The sequence below is a fragment of the Oncorhynchus mykiss genome, chromosome 9, assembly GCF_013265735.2.
Source record: "Oncorhynchus mykiss isolate Arlee chromosome 9, USDA_OmykA_1.1, whole genome shotgun sequence".
In the NCBI taxonomy this organism is placed as follows: Eukaryota; Metazoa; Chordata; class Actinopteri; order Salmoniformes; family Salmonidae; genus Oncorhynchus; species Oncorhynchus mykiss.
In genome coordinates this window covers 51,427,725-51,454,555 of record NC_048573.1, presented here as the reverse complement: position 1 = coordinate 51,454,555, position 26,831 = coordinate 51,427,725, and the positions used below count along the sequence as shown (strand labels likewise).

General features: G+C 40.8%; 1 protein-coding gene across 3 annotated transcripts in view; it reads left to right on the top strand.

Annotated features, from left to right (window-relative positions):
* The window catches only part of casz1 (castor zinc finger 1), a 262,670-nt gene that overhangs the window by 142,588 nt on the left and 93,251 nt on the right, over nucleotides 1-26,831 (top strand). The window contains exon 1 of one of the 3 annotated variants that reach the window (XM_021616105.2): nucleotides 22,603-23,014. The exons of the other annotated variants lie outside the window; for them this stretch is intronic. Coding sequence (XP_021471780.1) covers nucleotides 22,966-23,014 — 49 coding nt within the window. The 5' untranslated portion in view covers nucleotides 22,603-22,965. Of the gene's footprint in view, nucleotides 1-22,602; nucleotides 23,015-26,831 lie in introns of those variants that run through there. 3 annotated transcript variants of the gene reach the window in all.

Sequence of the window (26,831 nt, the reverse complement as noted above, 5' to 3'; positions counted from 1 at the left end):
GACGGGGCTGCACCACACTTCTTTGTCTTGGTGGCGTCAGTCAAAGAGTGGAGGGAAGAGACACTCTCGGCATCAATCAGGGCCCAAATACGTCTCCAGATTGATGTTACTTTAATTAATCCATATTAATGGATGCACCAACTAGAGGCATTCTAATTGTAACTTCTAGGACTATATAACACCTTCATAACCACTGCGTACACATTCATGAAGTCTTATAGAGCCTTGAAGCATAGCCTACGAGAACCTGTATCTTTCAACTTACAGGATATACTAGGTGTAAAGTGAATGTTAGTAACACAGGTTGAGACTAGGACAAGCCATGGTGTCTTTCAATTTACGGGAATGTTAGTAGTAGGGCTGTCAAACGAGGAAAAAATGTTTACCCAAATTTAAGATGTTTCAAGTAAAAAACACATCACATTGGGTTGTAGGTTTATATATGTGTGTGTGTGTGTGTGTGTGTGTGTGTGTGTGTGTATATTTTGATTATAGGGGAAGAAAACACAAAATAAACTATATTCCGAGACGATAACAACAGATCAGCCAGGTCTGAGATCATTTAAAATATAATAGAGCTATTATATCGAGCCTAGGCTACTTATCCATTTTCTTCAACATGAATTAGTCACAAGCTGCAACTAGAATTGGGATCATTTGCATAAATATTTTGACCTGATAACTGCAACAAAAACAGTAGCTAAATGGAATGGATGTCCTCTTCTGATTAAAATCATTGTGGGAAATTAGAGTTTAAACTAGAGGCATTCAACCATGGCATTCTAAACATTCTCGTTTGCTTAGATAACTAGCTAAAGTTAGCATAACTAACTAGCTACTTCTGTGCAAATGAAGTGTTTGCCATTATCTAAAGAAACGCCTGGGAATGTGTTCATGGTTGAACCTTCTGTAAGTTTTCCTTCAAGATTGTTGCTCAAAACTGCGCGCATAGTGGATGTTTTAGCACCACACTGAGACAGACCGCTCTACAGCTGCTGTCTTTCGGGAAGCTTTTTTCTTAATTTCTCTGCCGATTTGGAAAGGTTGATTAGCCTGGGAGACTGTAATATGAAGGGGAGGATGATTTCCTTCTCTCCAATACGCAGGGTGCTTTGGGAGGCCCAGTGAAGCAAGTGTGTGCCAACTACAGCAGCCCTCGCATCCTGACCCGACTCTCCCCTCGCCTTCAACCTGAATAGCTGGAGTATAGTTAGCTTAATTGGGTTTTGATATATTTAATTCAGCTAATCAGAAAGCCCAACTGGCTCCAACATCGGGCCTGCATGCCTTTCCCCCCTTCCACAAAGCTCCCAGAGAACTGGGGTGGAGGAGAAGACTCCCAGACTGGATTCCCCCTCTCTCTTAAACAGTGGGAGGAAAATTAAACTGGCAAATTTGTTTTCATTGGTTCTGGGGCTTCCTTTGGGGAGTCAGAGGCTTTTAATTGTGCTCGCTGTGAAGAATTTTGTAGGGCTGCTTACCAACAACAAAACTGCCGGCTCCCTTTTCTCTCCTCTTTGCCGTTCTTGAACGCTCAGGCTCTCAAAAAGGAGTGTGCGAGTTTGTTAGCGAAAGGGTTGAAGTGCCGAAAATGTGGCTTTCTTTTGCATTGTGCAGGCACAGCTCTCCTTTAAGGTTTATTCCTTTATGTTACATTTCTTAACAAAAGCATAAGGGGTACAGTATTGTGATTTAGAACATTGTAATAGTGTTGGGATTAGTTGTATGGTTAATAACAACATCCCTCTGAAATGGTGGACTTTTTTTTTTGTCTTTTGATACTGGTCATTGAAAGTTATTGTGTATTAGAGTCATGATTCTACAAAAACATCTGTGGCTTATTTGTTTGCCTAGTCATGAACTGGAGTAGCTAAATAAACTCCATCGTCCTGCAGGAGAAGCATACCATTTGTCTCTTAGAGACAGAGAAAAAGTCGATGTAATATCTCAACGATAACAACAACAAAAAGAAGCCGCCGCCCCCTCATTTTCCTATTTTCTCTCGCTCTTCCATTTTTTGGCCTTTTGAATTTTTCCAGTGTGTCAAAACAAGCAAAGGCTACATGGAAACGGCAGCCTTGTGTAAATATTTATGATGTAACATCTCCATGAGAATAGACTTTCCTCCGAATCCATCCATCATTACGGGCACGTCATGAAAGCCCACCTCCCGGTGGCGGCTCAGGGCCTTAGGAAGCCTCAGACAGGAGCGGCGTGTCCCCCTCTCGTTCAAAGTATTTGTTTTTCTTTTGACTGGGGGCCGCCCAGCTGTGAGGGCATTTCATGTGTCGGCCCCTCCGCTTTCATTCAGCCTCGACTTCAAAGCCCATTTTGGCCCATTGTTTCTGTGACGTGGCTGGCGGCCCCGAGAAATGCCCAAACAGAAAAATGTGATGTAGGTCAAATTACAGCAGTTGTGCCTCTGAAAAAGTGAAATATCTTATGGTCCAAATGTAAAGCCCTGGTTACCGCGTAGCCCTGGTTACCGCGTAGCCCTGGCTTTTGTCTTTCGATGTCCACCTCCTCACTTGCACACACCAAGTCTGAATGCTGTAGTTGTTGTTTGTGGAAAAGAGCTGAAAGCATTGTGTAGAATTGACCTGTCTATGATAGAACAACACCAACCAGACACAATGCTTTTCCTCCAAATTCACTCTTTCCTTGTAACATTTGGAACACCGACAGACTTAAGTTGGAAAGGTTGTGCCAGTTACTCAAGTAGACTCTGACTGAATTCTAAACGTTGTTGCAACAGGTCAATTAGCAGTGGAAAACCTTTTAAGGGAGGATATTGTTCTTAGTACTGTACTTTGAGGTCTTTTGCTTGTGCAGGTATGATCAAGATTTTGAAATGTTAGTTCTGTCCGGGCCTTTGAGTTGTGTAATTGTATGAAGATATGGCACATTGTCTTGATGTTGTTAGAAACGAGAGGAAAAAGTATTCTGCGGTCTTTTCTCCCCCAAGCCACAAACTGCTGAGTATGTTTATTTTTATATATATATATATATATATATATATATATATATATATATATATATATGTGTGTGTGTGTGTGTGTGTGTGTGTGTGTGTGTGTGGCTATTATCGTGATGTTGTTGTCCTGTTCCGTACTTGATTACCAAGGTTTTAGGCTTTTCGTCTTGCATCTGCAAAAAAATTGGTGTGGCATATGTTAGTGAAGTATTGCCAACCCAGCCTCTAATAATACTAACATTAGCCACAGAGAATGTGATTAATACATCAGCACTCTGACAGACTGAGCCACAGTCTAGAAAAGGTAATATGGATTATTACAACGGTTGCAGAGCTCAACGCCGCCATCCAAGTTTATCCATTTATCTGCAATGATGAGACTCCTTTGTGTTGTGTAGGATTGTAACATCTATTTAAATAACAAAAGATATAATTCACGTGCACAGTTGTAGACCCCAACTGTTGTTTAATATTCAATCCACGCAACAATACACACACAAAAAGGAAGTATTGAGCAAAAACTTGACTTGGAACGTCCATAGAACATCCACAGCATTATACATTTTCATTATTAATTGAGAGCCATGCTTCTAGCGTTGGATCCATTTTCCCGAGCTTAGTGTGTCCGATTACCTTCAAAGACAAGTGTTGTTCCTTTATTGTTAAAGGTACATTTGTCAAATGCTAAATGATGTAATTCACAATTTATGTGTGTGTGTGTGTGTGTGTGTGTGTGTGTGTGTGTGTGTGTGTGTGTGTGTGTGTGTGTGTGTGTGTGTGTGTGTGTGGTTGTGCATGATGGTGGTGTGTGTGTTTGTGCTTGTGTGTGTGGTGGTGCATGATGGTGGTGTGTGTGTTTGTGCGTGTGTGTGTGTGGTTGTGCATGATGATGGTGGTGTGTGTGTTTGTTGCACAGAGTTGGCTTTGAAGGGTACACAGAGTAAATGCTATTTTTCTCTCTTTTTGAGTGCCTCTTTTCTCTCAGCGGATCCATTCAAGCTTTCAATACCTTTTCTCCACCCTTTTTTCCCCTGTCTCTTTTTTCAGCGAGCAGGAGGGTTTTACTTTACTCCTTTGTCATCCTAATTGATTGCATTAACCTTTTGAGTATTGAATTTCCTGTGCATCACGCCGAGCACAATGTGGAATATTATCATAATCCCTCCAAGTAATGGACACAGGGCAATCAACAATGCTTTGGGAAACGTACATCTTTGAAAGATGGAGCATCATATTATTTTCAATCAAAAGGGCTAGCTGCACAGGCCTGGCAGGCGTTGGGAAACTTTGACAATGTCTTAAGTGGGGAGGGTTTCATCTTTGAAGCACACGTTTGCCACTTTGAACCTTCACTCTCTTCACTGTCTTTGGAAATGGTTAGCTGAACGGTGTGAAAGTGTCCCTTTTAATCCTTTCATCTTGATGAAAAGAATGTACCTGTATAATCCTATCTAACAAGGCTGCAGCCGTAATAATATCAGCCACGCGTGATTTGTCTAGTCGTGTCTTCTATTTTTCAATTACTGTAGAAAGGATGCTTTTGGTACAGATGCTGATATCTATGGTGCTGGAATGTCATTTCCTCAATATTGGCGTGTCACAAACAAAATGCATTAATAGATCGTCATTTTGTAAACGATATGAACAAGTGAAAACGCTTACCTCCTGCTATTGAAATGTATTGTGAAGTTTAAGTTGTTACGTTGTATTTGAGAACCAATTGTGATGAGCTAGAATAAGGAGATTATTTGGTAACACTTTATTTGATAGGTACCTGCATAAGGACTTCATAACACATTAATAACGCATACTTGTCTAAAGAAGCCCTTATAAAGGTACCCTTCAAATAAAGTGTTACCGATTATTGAAAGTGGCAAATTGTCATAAAAGAGGAACTATATAGCACTTCAGTCCTATGACAAAACCCTGCTTTACTGCACCACAATATATGTCAATTATAGATCCTCCTCACCTGAAGTCACTTCTGTGAATTTTCATCCTCAGGATGAAGTGGCTTTAGAGACAGGAATAGCCCTTGATTTACTTTGCTATTGCTGGGTCACGGCATTTAATCTCTTTACCCACTTTAGATTAGCCTTTTTTGGTTGAGGAGGACATGTACATGGATTTGCCTGCTTTTAAAAAGACTTTGCAGGAGTCAGAAATATTTGTAACCTTTCTTGAGTGTTGTCCTGTAACCCTACGGCATGATGTCACAAACACTGTTGGTCCAACAATAGTTGTTCTATTGCATGTTTCAGTCAATTTGTGTCATACTGAATACCCTCACGTCTGGGTTCTCTCTAGGGCATGTCTGACAGAAACAGAAAGGGAACACTTTACATGAAGAGTATACGCATGTCTGAAATATGTCTGAAGCAATACGCATGTCTGAAATACAAATGTATCATTGCAGTAGGCACTACTGTGACATAACACATACATGACATTGACATAAGCAGGTATTACATTATTATGCACTTCTTATTAATGGGTTATGCGTGGGTTATGAATGTGTTATGAAGTCGTCATGTTGGTACCCTTCAAATAAAGTGTCACCAATTAAACACTTAACTCAAAGCCTACAGACATAAAGCCTACACAAATCTGTCATAAGGACAAAAACTGTAGGTCATTACGGTTTGACCATATACTTCTCACGCCTTCAGCACTTACACTCTTGTAAAGATGCATACAATGGTTAGAAGCACAACTAAATCCGATGTTTATAATGTCATGCTTCATAAGTGTTAACGTCATAGGTCATAAGCATAATCATGATGCCGTTCTTATGACCGCCTTATGAAGCTTAATGTCAGTAATGTCATTGAGCTTAAATGGAAGTGTCACGGAAATTACACAGATCAACCTTGAGCCTAAGTATGCCTAACTATTAGAGGCAGTGGATGTTTGTAAAAAAAAAAAAAAACATGACGACCAACTGTGCCAGTTTTAAGTGACACCTGATCGGTCACAAGTTCTTTGCAGCACAATAATAGCTACACCGCAACCACATGAAATAAGTTTGCGATCCCAAACGTAGTGTACTGAGCAGAATTCAACAACATGCTCAATACAGCCACAGCAACAACAAAAAAAAGCAGGAGTTCTAGCAAACACCAGGCAGTAGGTTTGGATTAGCAGGGATAAAAGTCACAGCTTTGTTTGGGCCTTTATTGGTGGAATAAAAACGGTCTTTTCAACAAAAAACCCTGTGCATATTTGCAATGCTTGTTGGATTGCAGGGTTGTTGAATTTCCGAACCTGACAAAAGAGGCTGTCTGTATATGGCGCTGTCCTACACTAAAGCCACCTGGCTTTTTTAACAGTCTCTTTTGTGTTTCACTGTAAACACCAGTATAAAGGCATTCAAGTAATTGATTGTTAAGCAACAGATAGAATCTGTGTTATCATGTTTCCCTAGCAACAACATCTATTGTCTGAGTCTGCTTAGATGAATTGAAGCAAAACACTCCTTAATTCATATCAACTCTATTATATATTTTTTTCAGCCAGGGTATGAAAAAAAATCAATTGAAAGAGGCCTTTATGTACAGACAGATGCTGTTTTTTGATCAATAATTGTTTTAAACGGGGATGGAGTGTTTTGGTTTGATGTTGTCTGGTTAGTTATTCAAACATATCATGTCCTCTGGTGCTCAGGAGTCCTTATGTAAAAAAAAAAAGAAGAAAAAAAAGAAAAGAAAAAAAGATTTCAAATATAGAAATGTCACCTTTTAGGCCTAGCACATCACCTGTCCCTTATTGATCAAAACAGAATGGTGTGATTGAGTGGGTCAAAAGATAGGTCAAGGTCAGTGAATGACGCAAAGCCCTCACCCTGTCCATCTTTTGTATTCCATCAAGCTTCGCTGATATTCCACTGGGGAAACGGTTTGCCCTAGGCATATGGAAGCTAAAGGCCTTAAAAATGAATGCACCCATTAGTTAAATGAAAGCACCCATTGAGTTGCCGAATATTGACATATCCTCGTAATTCTCTGAATGTCATGGACGATGACCAACCATTTGATCAATGTATGCTTCAATGTAAGCAAGTGAAGTCTCAAGGCATACTAGGTAGTCGATACAATGAGGATTGAAACTCTTGACACAAGGTCAAGCTCTGTTTACCTGTCTCAAAGGAGAAGTGGCCAGTGTCCTCACAGATTATTCACAGTCAGATGAACAAACCACACATCACATCCAGGACCATCATCACCATAGACCTAAAGTTGTCAATTTAGTGCATATGTAGGAGCCTTGCAGGACCCAGCTGCAAGCAGTTTGTTTGGCTGTGTGATGGGGTTGCCAGACAGGGCTTAGTAAAATATCTAGTTTTGAAAGTCTACGTAGTGAGTACATTAGAGGATCCTACTTCATTACTAGAGCCTTGGTAGGACGACAGGCACTTTCGACATTAATATCTGTTATCCTCTGATAAATTGCGTCAAACAAAGCTACAGTGAATAGGCTTTCGTGGACGTAGCCATCGTGTCAAACATGCCTCAGTAGGGGGATTCTGAGTTCTGTGGCTACATACTGTACCCTAGAACTGCTGCTAAAGACATCTCTCTCTCAGGGTCTCAGTTTCATCCCTAGATTTGGGTGCCGGCAGAGCTGGGAGCTGGGATTTTTGACATTTATTTACGCGACTGGCAATCGGTGTCCTGTTTCTTGGCTCCTGTGACTTAGCCAGCTGTCACTTATCAGTGTACACCAAGTTCAAGCTTCCCAACTGGCACCCTATTCCCTACTTAGTGCACTACTTTTGACCAAAAGCCTATAGGACTCCAGTTATCCGGTGATAAACCAATGTAAGGGATGATCCCACAAGTGCAATATGTATGCTGCATGTCCAGTACATGTTTGGTAAATATAGCTAGCGCATTGCAAATGGAGCTGGCTTGAAAATTGTCTCTCCCAATCATTTCCCTACCTAGAAACTTGTTGCGTTAAGGCACATGTGTCAAACTCATTCCACGGACGGCCGATGTCTGCAGGTTTTCGCTCCTCCCTTGTACTTGATTGATGAATTTATGTCACTGGTTAGTAAGGAACTTACCTCACCTGGTTTTCTAGGTCTTAACTGAAAGTTAGGACCAAAAATTAGCAGACACTAAGCTCTCCGTGGAATGAGTTTGACTCCCCTGTTTTAAGGCCTGAAACTGACACTTTGGTTGTCACTCTCGTCCTCTCTCATTTTCTTCTTTCCCTCTGACATTAGCTCTCTGTCTCTCTCTCTCTCTCTCTTTCTATCTCCCTCTCTCTCTCCCTCTCTCTCTCTCTCTCTCTCTCTCTCTTTCTCTCTCTCCGTCTCTCCGTCCCTCTTTCTCTCTCTCTCTCTCTCTCTCTCTCTCTCTCTTTCTCTCTCTCTCTTTCTCTTTCTCTCTCTCCGTCTCTCCGTCTCTCTCTCTCTTTCTCTCTCTCTCTCTCTCTCTCTCTCTCTCTATGTCCTATTCACAGACAGATATAGAAACAATCCTTATTGATCTAATCTGGTTACGGCCTGCTATTTTCAACAGTTCCATCGAAAAACTCCCGTCCTCCCCCTCTCTCTCGGTCTCTCTCCATCTCCCTCCCTCCTTCCCTCCCTCTCTACCCCCCATCTGCCCTGACCTACATGGCAGTCACATGGCCCCGGCTCCCTGGCTCGGCATTTTATGGAAAATCTGCAGGAGAGATAAAGCCACAGGGTTATAAGTGTTATCCCTGCCTGTCCTTTGAGGAGGGCTAAAGACTGAATGAGGTGTTATTCTACCAATGCTGTTGGACACACACAGGCAGTAAAGAGGATATCTCTCTCTCTCCCTCCTTCCCTCTGTCTCTCTCCTCCCCCCTCTCCCTCTCCTCAGTTTGATTGGATTTAGTGGAGTGCCACCGCTGTGACTTTGGGGGATTTATCTTTCCTTGTTGCTGTCGTCTGCAGCCTGGCTCGTGTTATTTACTTAACTTGTCTAGAAATGGACCCCCGATCTGGAGCTTACCCCGAAGCGAGCGAGTGAGTGAGAGAGAGGGCGAGTGAGCAGCTTGCACTAGTTAAGATGTGCCAGGCCCTTGCTGTATGCTTGCGTGCCCCCTCGTTCGTCTAGCTCCCTCGTCGCTGCTGAGGGGTTAGTTTTGCGCTGTGACCGAGTCCCCTTCACACTGTCGCCTGCCTGGACATTTTCTGCTGCCCTTGCTATTCAGCCAATTACACCAAAAGAGCTTTAGCGATTTTTACCCCCCCACCTGGTCGTGGATTTATTTATTTATTTCACAGACGAATGTAAAGCATCTCTGAAGGTTAAAAAAAATGCTGAATTTCATAGTGCTTATAATGTCAACTTTTTTATCGGGATGAGCTAATCAATAGATGTCAAGCCTGCCTTGCGCAAAACAAATGCCCACACAATAGATAAGACCTAATAGGGCTCTTTGCCTTTTACTCTTCCATTTTGACCCATTCTTAATGTCAATATCAATTAGTCGAAAACATAAGGAATTCCATGAAAGTAAATAAGCACGGCGAAACAGCACCGTCTTTAGAGGATAACATATCACTTTCACTCTAATACAAGTAACAGTGTTCCAAATCAGCAGTGTGCAGAATCCCCGCTTGTTGTGCTGTGGGTCAACGCTATAACATATTTGAGCTGAGCCTTTATTGAAGCTTTATTAGTCCATTTTGGGTTTTATATTCTCTTTTGTGAAGGCCACAGTTATGTCCCAAAGTGTACCCTATTCTCTATACAGTGCACTACTTAGGGAATAGGGTGCCATTTGGGACGCAGACAACAAGGAAGTTAAAGAGCTGCAGTTGACCAGATAAGAGACACAGGCTCCAGGATGATACAATCCTTGTCTGTTGATTGAATAAATGGTCAATGACCATGGTTTATCTTGAGTTAGGAGCACATGTTAACTGCCCCAATTCTGATAGAATGTAATTTTACACCGAGAGTATTCCCAATAATACAACTTTAATAGCAAATCCTACCATGAAAACCATTTAACAATAGGAATAGAGAAGGTCAGGTCAAAGTGAGTGGAATTAAGTCAAATAAGTCTTATTAAACGCAGGTTAAGGTAAAGAACTGTGAGTATCTTACTGTATACTACAGTGTAAGTCTATGTTTTATGGAGCTGTGTTAGTCCCCTATACCTCTATGCTGAGAGGTAATAGTCTCTGGCTGTCTGTAAGCCCTGACATTAATCTGGTCTGTCCCTCACTGTCTGCTTCAGTCACGTTACGGTCTGTCCCTCAGTGTCTGCTTCAGTCGCATTACATATTTAATAGTTGGTTTAGAAGGACGCTCGCCTGCGGGTAGGAAGTATATTACCTCTTAAAAAGCTGAGCTGCCATGTTAACAGTGCCATTTTACAGACTCACAGAGGCCTCCTTTTCATTTAGAATACTGGTCTTTCCTGTTCTTGTCATGTGTTTGGTACCTTCTTAGAAACGGATGGCTTGTTGAAGCTAGGACTCAGTCATATGCAGTGTATAAAGTACATGACCTAGTGTATGTGAAAACTTGAGATAACTATCAATAGAATGTTGAATGTAGTCAAGACCTCCAAAGCAGATGAGGAATGTATTCATAGCATTCTGCCATCTTGCATTCTAGTGCTAAAGTGCCCAGAGCAGATATCTTCTGAAATATTCGATTAGCAGCTTTGCTCCATTTGTCATGACGTCTTTGAGAAGAAATGTGTCTAATGATCGGTTTTTAGCTCCATAGTGAGCAGTGTATTAGAGGCGACTTGCCCCTGGGTTGATATTCAACCCCGTGGGCCAAGAAAAAAACATAAACTAAAGTTGTTTTTACGTCTCTCGTAAAGAAAACCAAGAGTTACCCAAATTATAATTGTGTTTAAAAGGATTGACACACCACAAAAGCACAGTGTGCCAAAACAAGAAAGCAACTGAAGAAAGGGCTTTTCTACCAGTGTCAACTGAACCACGCCTAACAGTGGGAACGGAAAGCAAAAGTGCTTCATGTGACAAAATGAAGACAAAAACACTCCAAGGGGAGGTTAGAATTAGGATCCTAAAAGATTTATGCCACCATTTTATTTATAATTTGTTTTCTTTACCTTATCCGAATTGAAGACTTGAAACTGAATATTTGATGAGCACAGCCCAGAACTAAGGATGTTGTGTTGGAAAGGCGAAAAAACAAAGAGGAGCAACAACAAAGAAGTGTATTTTGAAAAGTTGTTACTAGAGAAAACACCCGGACCGGCTAGCGTTTGCACAAATGGCTCGTTAATTATGTTTGGGGCGTTAGCTATCCGCAGGTTTGCGTTGAGCCCTGGTGAGGCTAGCCTGCGCCTTCCCGTATGCACTGCTCTCTGTGCTGGGCACAGAACACCATCTGCATTTCGCTGTTAACGCGCCTTCACATCGAGGGAGGATTAGGAGGAAAATCCCCAGGTTTTTTTCAACCGGTTGACAAATATCAGATTTGTCTCAAAAAAATGAGCTCCATCCATATCTTCCACCATATGACACACATAAAAGATTATCTCTAATACCCGGCCAGCTTGAGTATGGAAAAAGCAGATTAAAGTTTCAGTTTGGTCATATTTACAGATCCACTTCGAGCGTTTGGCTGTCTGCGAGCAACGCCAGACAGACCTCTTCAAAAGGAGCGAACCCCTCTGTACTTCTCTGAAACTAGACGTTTGTTTCTAAACAATTAGAAGTCGTATTTATCCAATACATCACCGCCCAATCCAGTCTGAAGGTTGTCTTTCTCTTTTGGGCCTTTTAAACAAACAAAGTCAGCCGTTAAAGAGCCTTAAAGTGAATAACAGCAGCAGGTGTCTTTTCAGACAGAGCTTTGTAGTGTTTGCAGGGCATGCTGAGCTGTTGTTTTAGCCGCCCATTGGTGAAGGAGAAAGGGGTGGCTGGGAAATGGGCCTAGTGGTGACCTGAGACCATGGCTGGTGCTGTCCTTATTATCATCATGAATTTACTCTGCCGTAATTCCTAGTTTGTCCTATTCTATGCATATTCGACAAAAAGTTTTAATTTACTTAAACACAACCTACTTGCATGGTCTCTTTCATCTCTGGATGTAGACTACTCTCTGCATACTGAACATTTCCATTGGTCAGTGAATGCCTTTGAAAGGAAGTTTTCCCGACAAAAATAAGCTACTTGAGCTTCAAGGGGGTCAGCTCTATGGCCAGTGAAAGGTCTTCTTGCGTGGCCGCACATGAAGCGTTATTCCCATCGCGATGAATCAGGGGATTTAAACATATGAGGACAGTGTTCCTTAAGCCCTGTCCATTATCAAATCCATAATCGGCATCTGCTACCGGTGAGAGAGAAAGGACCTTACAGGCCTACGGTCTACCTGTATCACTGATGTGGCTGCAGGCACCCTGCTTCTGCTTTAAGACCACTGGCCCACCCAGATGTTGCCTTATGAGTGCAGGAGCCCCATAAATGAAATTAAGGTGTCAATTAGTAAATTACGGTGTAATAACTCAGAGGGCAGACATTTAGAGACAGAGAGCACCTCGACTAAGTTCATTTCCTTCGGCCCAGGAGCTTCGAGTTTGGCACACGTCACTCTCCACCCCAGACTCGCTGAACAAGGGCCCCAGCGCTCTTCCCCTAATTTTATTTTCCCCTGGATATCTCTTTTTGATCAGCAATTTCCTTCTGTGGGTTTGTTTTTTGAATGAGAGGGATGCACTTTTTCTCTCCCCAATTTGGCTTGGGAGAATTTTATAATTTAGTAATTAAAATCTTTGTTAGGCTTTAGAAATTGCGGCTAATTGAATTTAATGGGAAGATGAATTTCAATTTTATTTGATTAGCGGGACCCCTGGCATAGGTATTTATGGAAAAAACTCTACAAAAATATGCTGTGTGGGCTAAAATGGCATAATAGAATTACGGATAATCGGATTTCTCCGTCATGAATTTCGCTCTAATTTTCCATTAGATAGCTGGTTTACAAATATTTGCTCATCTGCGATGGGAAAGGCTATCTGTCTAAAATGATTATGGACCGAGCCTTCAGAAATATGTCCCTTTTTTTCCTTCCCTTTTTTTCCCTTCCCTTTTAAAAACCAGATTGCGAGGGATCAAAATTAGGAAGATTGCATTATGGATGTCTGCATCCGGGAGAGAACTGCGGAAGATATGATGATTAAAGGCAGGGGATGAAAGCACTGTTTTGAAAAATGTATTGACAGTAAAACACATTTTATCCACATAATCTCTGCTCTCAGTAATATCATTTAGCACTGTATTATACAAGACAAAATATCTTATGCTGACAAACATACAGTACCTCATACCAGCTTGTGAAAGGGGACATTTTAATATATCCAGACAAGGATTTACCATATCAAATGAATATCAATACTCAATCATAATTATGAAGGCCAAATCCACATAAATTAGTGACACACATCATCAAGATGTTGATCATTAAGACTTTGGTGCATAGCCGTCACCAGTATGCTAGGTATGCCAAAGTTTAATATTCAGCACCTTCTCTGCGCAAAAATAAATATATAACGCTATATAAACAGACGTGAGAGGGAATAATATCCAACATCACAGACTCCCTAGAACAACACAAGGGCAAATGCTTTTGTCAAAGCCCGCTTGAAGCCTGAATTGAGCTTTGGCACATTCAATTTCCTGCCAATTTTACAAACTCGTGACAGTAAGTGTCAGAATAAACAATCCTTGATTATCTGTTAAAAAACACAAACTCTTAACTTTTTTCCCAGAGTAAGACAAACTTTAAGGACACCATCCCTCTGTGACCAACACATTCCGCCCATACCCTTGGTCATGTATCCTCCACTAGCCAACCTCTTAGCACAGTCTACCCCCCCCTCCCCCCACACACACACACACACACACACACTCTCCCCCTCCTCACATTAGCTCACTCACTCTTTGCCCTGAACTGCCAGAGACAGCAAGAGGGGTTCAAAAACACAATCTAACTCTCGGCAAAGGTCAGATTTCTCACTCGGCATGTCCCTGAGCTTTGGGCACAAAAGCCCCTGAATTCACATCTTTCAACTGGGCCCTGGCTTTTGTCCTAGTGGAATGGAGGCCTGCGAGTGGCCCTGCACCAGACCAGCCCCTCCTGGAGTGCGCAGTCAGGGGCGACCAAACGTCTGGCGCAGCGGCCCTTTGACTGATGTTCCCCTGCCATGTCACACCCCCACACACCCCTCCCTACCACCACACCTCATCCTCAACACTCTCCAGCATGCCCCATACAATACTCGGAGACCACATCAAACGAATGGCCCCCTCAGTTCTTATTGAAAAATAATGGTATCGCGCCCAAATATGGCAGCTAGAGTCCCGAGTGCCTGCAATGCCCATCCTTCCTTTTGCAGGGTTTTACATTGTTTTACATTACAGAACTGATCCACTTCACAGTACAAGGTAAAATGGGTTGTTTCAATCCCATTTCCAGTTAATGCTTGTTGTGTTATTTGTATGTGCTGCACCACTCGGGCGGCTCCCGAGTAGCACAGCAGTCTAAGGCACTCCATCTCAGTGCTGGTTCGATCCCGGGCTGTATCACAACCGGCCCGTGTTCGGGAGTCCTATAGGGCGGCGCACAATTGGCACAGCATCGTCCGGGTTAGGGGAAACCGGGGTAGGCCGTCATTGTAAATAAGAATTTGTTCTTAACTGTCTTGCCTAGTTAAATAAAGGTAAAATAAAAAAGTCAAGACAGATTTATGCTCGAATATCAATCAGCATTATAACCACCCGTGTTCTGTAAACAGATGATGATGTCAGGATATTTTTGAATTCTGAGGCAATGTGTGAGGCAATGCACTGTACTGGACAATTCATTTTTGTTGCACGGGTCTAAGTTCAATGTGGGACTGTCTTCAAATTGCATAAATCATTGGTACTGTAGTTTACTTTACTGTTATTGTTATGAGTGGGGAATTTGGGTCTTAGGCCTGCCTTAACTACAGATTGAACAAGTTGTACATGTACAGTGCCTTGCGAAAGTATTCGGCCCCCTTGAACTTTGCGACCTTTTGCCACATTTCAGGCTTCAAACATAAAGATATAAAACTGTATTTTTTTGTGAAGAATCAACAACAAGTGGGACACAATCATGAAGTGGAACGACATTTATTGGATATTTCAAACTTTTTTAACAAATCAAAAACTGAAAAATTGGGCGTGCAAAATTATTCAGCCCCTTTACTTTCAATGCAGCAAACTCTCTCCAGAAGTTCAGTGAGGATCTCTGAATGATCCAATGTTGACCTAAATGACTAATGATGATAAATACAATCCACGTGTGTGTAATCAAGTCTCCGTATAAATGCACCTGCACTGTGATAGTCTCAGAGGTCCGTTAAAAGCGCAGAGAGCATCATGAAGAACAAGGAACACACCAGGCAGGTCCGAGATACTGTTGTGAAGAAGTTTAAAGCCGGATTTGGATACAAAAAGATTTCCCAAGCTTTAAACATCCCAAGGAGCACTGTGCAAGCGATAATATTGAAATGGAAGTAGTATCAGACCACTGCAAATCTACCAAGACCTGGCCGTCCCTCTAAACTTTCAGCTCATACAAGGAGAAGACTGATCAGAGATGCAGCCAAGAGGCCCATGATCACTCTGGATGAACTGCAGAGATCTACAGCTGAGGTGGGAGACTCTGTCCATAGGACAACAATCAGTCGTATATTGCACAAATCTGGCCTTTATGGAAGAGTGGCAAAAAGAAAGCCATTTCTTAAAGATATCCATAAAAAGTGTTGTTTAAAGTTTGCCACAAGCCACCTGGGAGACACACCAAACATGTGGAAGAAGGTGCTCTGGTCAGATGAAACCAAAATTGAACTTTTTGGCAACAATGCAAAACGTTATGTTTGGCGTAAAAGCAACACAGCTGAACACACCATCCCCACTGTCAAACATGGTGGTGGCAGCATCATGGTTTGGGCCTGCTTTTCTTCAGCAGGGACAGGGAAGATGGTTAAAATTGATGGGAAGATGGATGGAGCCAAATATAGGACCATTCTGGAAGAAAACCTGATGGAGTCTGCAAAAGACCTGAGACTGGGACTGAGATTTGTCTTCCAACAAGACAATGATCCAAAACATAAAGCAAAATCTACAATGGAATGGTTCAAAAATAAACATATCCAGGTGTTAGAATGGCCAAGTCAAAGTCCAGACCTGAATCCAATCGAGAATCTGTGGAAAGAACTGAAAACTGCTGTTCACAAATGCTCTCCATCCAACCTCACTGAGCTCGAGCTGTTTTGCAGTAGGAATGGGAAAAAAATTCAGTCTCTCGATGTGCAAAACTGATAGAGACATACCCCAAGCGACTTACAGCTGTAATCGCAGCAAAAGGTGGCGCTACAAAGTGTTAACTTAAGGGGGCTGAATAATTTTGCACGCCCAATTTTTTAGTTTTTTATTTGTTAAAAAGGTTTGAAATATCCAATAAATGTCGTTCCACTTCATGATTGTGTCCCACTTGTTGTTGATTCTTCACAAAAAAATACAGTTTTATATCTTTATGTTTGAAGCCTGAAATGTGGCAAAAGGTCGCAAAGTTCAAGGGGGCCGAATACTTTCGCAAGGCACTGTACCTATCATTTCCCATAGTGCATTATACGACTTGTTATAAGCATTCATAGCTGCTCAAGGTTATTTATATCCTTTACATAATGGCTATAAATCCATTCAGAATGAAATAGACACACAGGAGATTTATACATGCATAAATTTGTATTATCAAACTTGCCATTCATAACCACTAATCGCTCCTTATTATAGTCCACCTTAAGTACATTTAGAAATGCTTATAACACAGTTATAATTATAATGCACCACACACAGGTTGTTCATAGTAGTGATGAGAAGTTCGGCTCTTTCTACTGACTCTGATCTTTTCAACTTGTTCAGTCAAAATAACTCAACTTCCTACTGATTTCGTTCATTTGAGTCAGTAATGCAAGAGAGCACAATGAACTGAAAACTCAAAATATTCATGATTCTACAAGCCTCTCGTTCATATGTCGTTCCCCATAAGGAGCTTATTGAAGCTGTCATTTGTGACTGAGACTTGTTAAAGTGGGCTTTAAACAATCTACATTTGTTGATTGCTAGGCATATGAATACGATTATTTCTTGGTACATTTGAAACAAGGTCTAGTTGTGGCCGCAACCGGACTAGATTGTAAACGACTCTTGGCAGAATGCATTGCTTGCCTGCTGTGAGGGTGATAAGCACAATATCGTTCACAAATTACAGCACCCCAAATGATTCCTTTTCAAGTTTGAGTTTGTTGAGCCGAGGCTGTGTATGTTTTGCTTTTACAAAAGCTGTGTCCATCATAACATTCAGTTATCAATTGATTGTATTCATTCTTGCACCATCCGATCAATTAACAGCTCTAAACATGTCTTTTTCTTCTCTTTGCTGCCTGCAGCGTGATCTAATTTGCCTGCACGCATACTGTATATGACAAACAGTTGTTGGTTGGAGCACGTCTCCGGACGAGCATGTATTAATCCTGCTGTGTAGAACTCATTGTGGCCAGCTGGTCAAACGAAATACAAAAATACAAAAATGTACGAGTCACTCAGAAAAGTGACTCTCTCGAGTCAGTAAAAAGAGTTGTTCAAAAAGAACGAATCCTTCACAAACTAAGCATCACTAGTTCATAGAAAGTGCCTACACTCTGTAACCAACTATACTGAACAAAAATATACATGCAAAACGTAAAGTGTTGGTCCCATGTTTCATGAGCTGAAATAAAAGATCCCACAAAAATGTTATTTCCCTCAAATTTTGTGCACATATCCCTGTTTGTGAGCCTTTTCTCCTTTGCCAAGATAATCCATCCACCTGACAGGTGTGGCTTATCAAGAAGCTGATTAAACAGCATGATCATTACACAGTTGTACCTTGTTCCGGGGAAATGGTCACTCTAAAATGTTCAGTTTCCTCACACAACACAATGCCACAGATGTCTCAAGGTTTGAGGTATCTTACAATTGGCATGCTGACTGCAGGAATGTCCACCAGAGCTGTTGCAAGATAATTGAATGTTCATTTCTCAACCACAACAATTTGGCAGTACATCCAACCGGCCTCACAACCACAGACCATGTGTAACCACGCCAGCCCAGGACCTCCACATTTGGTGTCTTAACCTGCGGGATCGTCTGAGACCAGCCATCCGGACAGCTGATGAAACTGTGGGTTTTCACAACCTAATAATTTTTGCCCAAACTGTCAGAAACCATCTCAGGGAAGCTCATCTGCGTGCTCGTCGTCCTCGTTGACCTGACTGCAGTTTGGCGTCGTTACAGACTTCAGTGGGCAAATGCTCACCTTCGATGGCCACTGGCACAATGGAGAAATGTGCTCTTCACGAATGAAACCCGGTTTCAACTGTATCGGGCAGCTGACATGGTGTCGTGTGGGCGAGCGGTTTGTTGATGTCAACGTTGTGAACAGAGTGCCCCGTGGTGGGGTTATGGTAGGGGCAGGCATAAGCTGCAGACAATGAACACAATTTAATTTTATCGATGGCAATTTGAATACACAGAAATACCGTGATGAGATCCTGAGGCCCATTGTCAGGCCATTCATTCGCCGCCATCACCTCATGTTTCAGCATGATAATGCATTGCCCCATTTCACAAGGATCTGTACACAATTGCTGCAAATTGAAAATATCCTAGTTCTTCCATGGCCTGCATACTCACCAGACATGTCACCCCATTGAGCATGTTTGGGATGCTCTGGATCGACATGTACGACAGTTCCTGACAATATCCAGAAACGTTTATGTTCATTGTAGTTATCACAGCTTATTGTGAAAATTACTTTGTGTCACAAGTTTCTTCATAATGCATTTTTGTACATTACACAATGTTCTTACAAATTCCAATTTGTTGTGGCTAACATTAGCTAGGTGGCTAACATGGCTAAGGGGTTAGGGTTAGAGATTAGGGTTAGGGTTAGTTAACGTGCTAGTTAAGTAGTTAAAGAGTTAAGGTTAGGGTTAGCTAACATGCTAGCTAAGTAGTTAGAATGTAGTAAGTAAATGCAAAGTTCCTAATTAACGTGATTGAAATGCATTGTATACAAAATCATGTACTGTACATTAAAACATTTCAAAAAAAAAATTTGTGTCTATTTCGCACTCTATGATAATGAGTTACTGTAACAGGTCATGCTTGCTATTGGCATTCATAACAGCTCATGGCTCCTTATTATAGTCCTATGTAAATATATTCATGCTTATAATGCATTCAAAATGCATCACACAGGTTGTTCATAGAAAGTTATTCTACTTACCTTACAGTGGGGCAAAAAATTATTTAGTCAGCCACCAATTGTGCAAGTTCTCCCACTTAAAAAGATGAGAGGCCTGTAATTTTCATCATAGGTACACTTCAACTATGACAAAAAAAATCCAGAAAATCACATTGTAGGATTTTTAATGAATTTATTTGTAAATTATGGTGGAAAATAAGTATTTGGTCAATAACAAAAGTTTATCGCAATACTTTGTTATATACCCTTTGTTGGCAATGACAGAGGTCAAACGTTTTCTGTAAGTCTTCACAAGGTTTTCACACGCTGTTGCTGGTATTTTGGCCCATTCCTCCATGCAGATCTCCTCTAGAGCAGTGATGTTTTGGGGCTGTTGCTGGGCAACACGGACTTTCAACTCCCTCCAAAGATTTTCTATGGGGTTGAGATCTGGAGACTGGCTAGGCCCCTCCAGGACCTTGAAATGCTTCTTACGAAGCCACTCCTTCGTTGCCCGGGCGGTGTGTTTGGGATCATTGTCATGCTGAAAGACCCAGCCACGTTTCATCTTCAATGCCCTTGCTGATGGAAGGAGGTTTTCACTCAAAATCTCACGATACATGGCCCCATTCATTCTTTCCTTTACACGGATCAGTCGTCCTGGTCCCTTTGCAGAAAAACAGCCCCAAAGCATGATGTTTCCACCCCCATGCTTCACAGTAGGTATGGTGTTCTTTGGATGCAACTCAGCATTCTTTGTCCTCCAAACACGACGAGTTGAGTTTTTACCAAAAAGTTATATTTTGGTTTCATCTGACCATATGTCATTCTCCCAATCTTCTTCTGGATCATCCAAATGCTCTCTAGCAAACTTCAGACGCGCCTGGAAATGTACTGGCTTAAGCAGGGGGACACGTCTGGCACTGCAGGATTTGAGTCCCTGGCGGCGTAGTGTGTTACTGATGGTAGGCTTTGTTACTTTGGTCTCAGCTCTCTGCAGGTCATTCACTAGGTCCCCCGTGTGGTTCTGGGATTTTTGCTCAGTGTTCTTGTGATCATTTTGACCCCACGGGGTGAGATCTTGCGTGGAGCCCCAGATCGAGGGAGATTATCAGTGTATGTCTTCCATTTCCTAATAATTTCTTCAAACCAAGCTGCTTACCTATTGCAGATTCAGTCTTCCCAGCCTGGTGCAGGTCTACAATTTTGTTTCTGGTGTCCTTTGACAGCTCTTTGGTCTTGGCCATAGTGGAGTTTGGAGTGTGACTGTTTGAGGTTGTGGACAGGTGTCTTTTATACTGATAACAAGTTCAAACAGGTGCCATTAATACAGGTAACGAGTGGAGGACAGAGGAGCCTCTTAAAGAAGAAGTTACAGGTCTGTGAGAGCCAGAAATCTTGCTTGTTTGTAGGTGACCAAATACTTATTTTCCACCATAATTTGCAAATAAATTCATAAAAAAATCCTACAATGTGATTTTCTGGATTTTTTTTTTTTTCATTTTGTCTGTCATAGTTGAAGTGTACCTATGATGAAAATTACAGGCTTCTCATCTTTTTAAGTGGGAGAACTTGCACAATTGGTGGCTGACTAAATACTTTTTTGCCCCACTGTACATATATAGCCTCTACTTGTACACACAGCATATCACTTAAAACTGGATGTGAGCAAGTATAAACACATTAATTAAGCAGTATTGCTAAACTTTAGACCAAAGTTTGCTTTGCTAATGCTCCACATGAAGATCACATCTCACCAACTCCAGTTAATCCTCAAAACAAATCAATTGGTATACTATACATTCATATGCTATAATCTTTTTCCTCTACCATTAGGCCGAGAGAAAATGTCACTGAAGACCCTTAGAAACCTGAAAACATGTTGCTTGTGGTTGCAGTTCAGCTTCACCTAAAACAATATTAGTCAAATAATCTTTATCTAATGTCTACTCTAAAATTGCTGTGGATTTAGTGTTTACCTAAGGTAGTGAATGTATTTTAATGGCAGGATCAGGGTGTAGGCCTTTGATTCCATTCCTTGTAAGGCCATTTTCCCCTTTAAGTGCTGTATTAAGGAGGAGACATTTTTCCATTATTTACTAGGATGACTCATCGTAATTACAGAATCAACCAAAACCTGTTTTATGTACACACTTTGGACTTTGCTGCCAGCAATCAGGAACTGAAGCCTTGACTCATATCATAGAATTATGTTTTTTTTATAACCATACACAAGTATATTTCCCCTTTTTCAAAAACATTGAACGCTAGTGTTATTCTTTCAAACGCTTTCTTTGTTATAAAAATTGTTGTTACTTATTCGTCATTGAAGTTGTTTGTGTTAGAAAGCACACTAATGTCTCAATGTTGTCTTGGTTAATTTCTAGTACGTTTGAATGATCTTATACTATGTGTATGACATGTGAATATTTTCTATAATACACTGGTAATATTGAACATTATGTTCAGAATGTCCAGAGGCAAACTTTGCATGCCACTGCGGAAGAAACTGCCAGGCAAATAAGCTAGGGGTTTGTCTTATAAAGTATTGATTGTCACCTGGTAACGGCTGTCGTTTATAATTTCACCTGAAATTACAATGAAAACTGATACCTTATCAGATGTAGGGAAGGAAAGGGGTAGAGAGAGTGAGAAAGGTGAGAGAGAGAGAGAATGAAAGAGAGAAAGAAAAAATAAAAGAGTGCGAGGAAAGAGAGAGAGAAAGAGAATGAATTAAAGAAAGACTGCTGAAAAAGAGGCATGTTTGTTTGTTGGGGGATTTGGTAGAAATATTGAACATACCTGTACATTTCTAAACCAACAGTGCTGGATAAAGTTTCATAACATATGTGAATCTGGTCAGTACTTCTTGTTTTCTTCCCGTAAGGGACTTCAGTCAATGTGATATATTTCTAACAGTCTTCAAGAAATGTTGTGTTCATAATCTCTCATAATGCACATTTTATTTTTCCACAAATTCCACTTTTTAATTGTTATACCATAAAATATATAGGTATCATGCAAAACATTGGTTTATTATAGTACTACAACCTGAATAATATCAATAAAATTACCTGATAAAATGTTGAAAAAAATAATAATCTTAGTCTACCTTTGAAAACCATAAAAAGTCAAGTTTCTGAGCAATATCCTAAAAGTGTGTAATATTCTATACGAACCACTATTCCCCCTAAACCTCTTTTTAATGTTGCTGCCTTCCTCATTTGAATAGAGCCAGGCAAGGCTCCACCCCAAGAGAGTTGAAAGGCTAGTAGACCACAAAGATGGAAAGGGCCAGCCCACTGAGGGGAGGAAAAAAACTGCTCCGGTTCCTGCTCTGCCGTAATTTCCTAGCCTATTCAGACAACATCACCAACAGCTTGGTGTGTGTGTGTATGGGAGCGAACCAGAGGGAGAGAGCGAGCGCACGAGAGGGAGCAAGCAAGCAAGCAAGGGGAAGGCTCTATATTCTTTCACCCACCCCCCCATCAAACTACAGAGAGGAGGGGCCAGACCCCAGCTGCCAATCAAATTCACTCGTGGCAGCCGGCATTATCTCAGCAACAAACTATTGACAGATTACATGTCAAGGAGTTTAGTGCATGATTGAAGGAAGCCTTTTTATCTAGTTACTTTTCCGCTCTGCTTCCCCCTTCACCAACCAACCATTCTAATGATTTTCTAACAGAGTTTAGTAATATTATGAAAGTTACATGTCTGAGAGGATTTAACTTCGACTTCCCTGAATATGGTGAGTACTCTTCTTCTTCTTCTCTACTATCTTGGTCAGATGTTTTATTAGTTGACAGTTAAAGGTGTGCCTTTATCAGTGACTAAATATACCGAGAGGGGGGAAGTTGTCCAATATTAAACTACACATGCTGTGTAGATATACACCCGAGTGTACACCCTTATTTATAGATCTTTGACAGTGCCCAATGGTGGTTGCAATATCAAAATATGATCTCTGAGTTCACGAGCACACATTAGTGTACTCATAACACTGTGTAGCACATTCAAGTGGGGGAAAAAAGTTAGCTGAGCCAGTTTCATTTTCTCCTGTAAGAGTCAAAGTGTATATCTGTGCTCTGAAGTGAACCAGCATACACACTGCAAGGCATTTTCACTTCATTTTATCTTTTCTAATGTTTGGTTCCTTTATTTGGTTTTAGGATTTTGAGTAGATGAATACGCTCCATACTGTAGAAATACAGACTGGGTTCACCCTCGTAGGTATGTGAAATGGCATTAGGGTGTATTGAATGGCCTAAGGGCTTGTTGCCAAGGGGACAAAGCAAACAAACTGTTGTGTTCCTTATGTTGTCACACATGTAAAGGGAGCACAGCAACAACTACTATCCCTTTTTTTGGTTGCTCCATTCATTTTGAATTGAGTTTAGGCATACATAACTAAAACAGGAGACAACACAGAATATATACACATACACAGTACCATATATACAATGATTTATCAAATTATGTGTATGTCTTAAATATTGTAGGAATGTTCAATATTCATATGGCGTGAAATATCTGATCCAGAGTTTTCTAGACCACAGCTTGTGCTGAAACATTTCATGGTGTCATTCTCCCCCATGCTTTTTTTGGACTAACCTGTTTCAAAATGCCAATTGATTACATTTCTTACTTAGACTTTTCTATTCTAATCTGGGATACTTTTAAAGTCAGTTAACAGATTGAATGAAGCCTCGTCATATTCTTCAATATCCACGAATTTGGCTCGTCGTATAGCTGTGTACTGTATGTTTGTGTGTTTGTTTGTTGCGCATGTGTGTTTTTGTTCTCCTCTCTGTATCTGAGTGTGTGTGTGAGTGTTTTTCCTATGCGTAATGTAATTATTTTCACCATTGATACAAATGACTGTGTTACTTTTCTGTGAGTCATTCTGGACTCACACTGACTGTAATCTAACTTATTTCTGTTTCACGCAATTAATTTAAACAAACACTGAAGATAGCAATAAACATAGTAAATTCCTGTTTATAAGTTCCTGAAATCACTATTTTGGTGAAAGATTGTTCATCATTTTGAAAGCAGCCTTTTGTATGGCTAAAAATTACAGAACATTGCTGAGAAAATTTGGTTGATGAAATTGTTTGATATATTTTTTCACTTTCATATTCATATAAACTTAACTGAATTATGCATTTTTACTACCGTTTATTTAAAGTACTTTTTGATAAAGTGTACAATGGGTTTTTCTATAACTAAGCAGTGTCCTTTTTCTGTATCATATTTGATACCTTCGAATAAGATTTCATTTTCTCTCTCTCTCTCTCTCTCTCTCTCTACTGCACCTGTCCTTATATGTTGGAGGGCCCTACACAGTTTCATTCAACATTAAAATAACGTGTTTGAGGTAGAAGCAAAGGATGCTAATACTTGATAATACAATTCTTATGAACTGTGGCGTTCAGTGACAATCAACTTGTAGACCATTTTGCTGACAAACTTGCACAAACAGACCTAAGGGCTTGGCTATTATCTCGATGTTACCTTGGTTGTCCTGAATTATAGTTGAAACTACCAGTAAACAAGTATAACCCTCGATCCACCCAGACACACCCTAATTTCAAACTTTTCACTCAGCTCAGAAAATGTTTTTTTTTTTTAACTTGTTTATGAGTCATAATAGCGATTGCCTTCTCCCTCAGTGAGTTGTCTGATTAACCCTTGGTGGGACTTTCTCCACCTTTTACGGCCCTCTACAAAAAAAAGGGTGAAATGATGGGGGAAAACAAGACCCGAGGTCTTGCAGCCTTCCATAACCTTTTATCACAATTTAGCCATAACCCGAATCAATTTGATGTCTTAAGCAATAAAAAATGCTGTTGCTGTCCTGATTCTCCGGCTCCTCGGATGACAGTAAATTTACATTTTTTAATTAAACTAGCTGGAATTTTTATGAGGGGGCTGGGTTATGCTAATGAGAATGTTGTGTACCACAGATTAACAGAGTTTTGAAATAAATTTAGCAGGGCGACGTTTGGAGGGGAGGGGGGGGGGGGTGGAATGCAAGCCATTGTCTTTAACCCCTTTTATGCCGATTTCTTCTGGGGGACTCTGGTTATTCTGTGGAGCCCTGTCAGGCAAGAGTGCATTTTAGCAATGAGGTGATTAGTATCGCCATGTCAACCGAGGCAAAACATTAGAATTCCCAATATATTATTTACATCTTGCTGAATACAACACATAAAGGTGTGCTTTTCTTATCACTGACATATCGGAATATGTCATTGTGATGACTGACTGTTTGTAAATGACAATGAAATTCTGTATTTTCAAGCACAACAAAAGTTCATACTTTAGTAAATTTTAAAAAACAGAGTTATGCAAAACTGTGAACGATTTAAGACGTATATTCACTAGGCTATTTATCTACTTAATTTGTTCACAATTACATTTCAATAATTTCCATATTGTAGTTTTGCCACAGGTAACTTTCATATCAATTAGTTAATTTTAATTTCAAATCAAAACACACATGTACGAACAATTATTGGGGCATTGTTTAAAAAAAATTTTTAAAAAAAAGTGTCATAGTTAATCGCAATGTATATGTTTGTGTAGTTTTATGGTCCGCTCTGAGTGAGTGTGTGATTGATGTTATGTGAAGCTGTGTGTGTTATACCAGGCTTTAGAACAGCTAGAGGGAGAGAGTGAGGGAGGGAGCGAGGGAGGGAGAGAGAGAGAGAGAGAGAGAGAGAGAGAGAGAGAGAGAGAGAGAGAGAGAGAGAGAGAGAGAGAGAGAGAGAGAGAGAGAGAGAGAGAGAGACAGCTGAGTCCTGCCTGAGCATGTCCCCCGTCATCAGACACAAGCCACCCTACACCATAATTACCCTAGTCCCCCCCTAATACCCAATTCGCACCAACTCCCCTTTTTTTGTACCAGCAGACAGGGAGGAACATCCGAGATCAAACGCTCAAATGCTTAAATCAAGTCCAGATGCACATGGACGTCCATACATCTCCCGGGCAGCAGTAGGCAGGCAAAGCGTTCAGGGGGGCTACTTGATATGGGCCAGGAGCAGGGGCAAGTGGCATGGCCGCCCCCTTTCTTCACTCCTGTGCACTCATGCAGTGGCCAGCACCTAATTAAAACCTCAAAGCTCCCCGTCACCAATCTGGAGTAATGGCCTTATTAATACTCGGAGAGGAAGTACTCCAGAATAATAAACAGGTTGCACCTTTAGGCCTTCGTTATGTCTTTATTATCCTCAAATCCACCAAGGCAATTTAAAAAAAAATAATAATAATATTACTAAAAACGTATTTGTCCCAGCTAAAGAACGATTTAAAAATATGTGTTATTATTATTATTATTTTGTATTATATTCTTTCAGTACAAGTATAATTGCAAATATGTTTCTTTTGTGTCTTGAGTGTCTCATACATTTACAAAATATGTTGAATTTGCCAGAAAAAAACATGACATTTGATAAATTGACATCTTTATATTTCTCAGATTTGTGTGTAGGTTGAGTTGTATTATCTTCTTTCTGCTATAACCCCATGAAATAAAATACGAGGAGGATATCATCTCAACT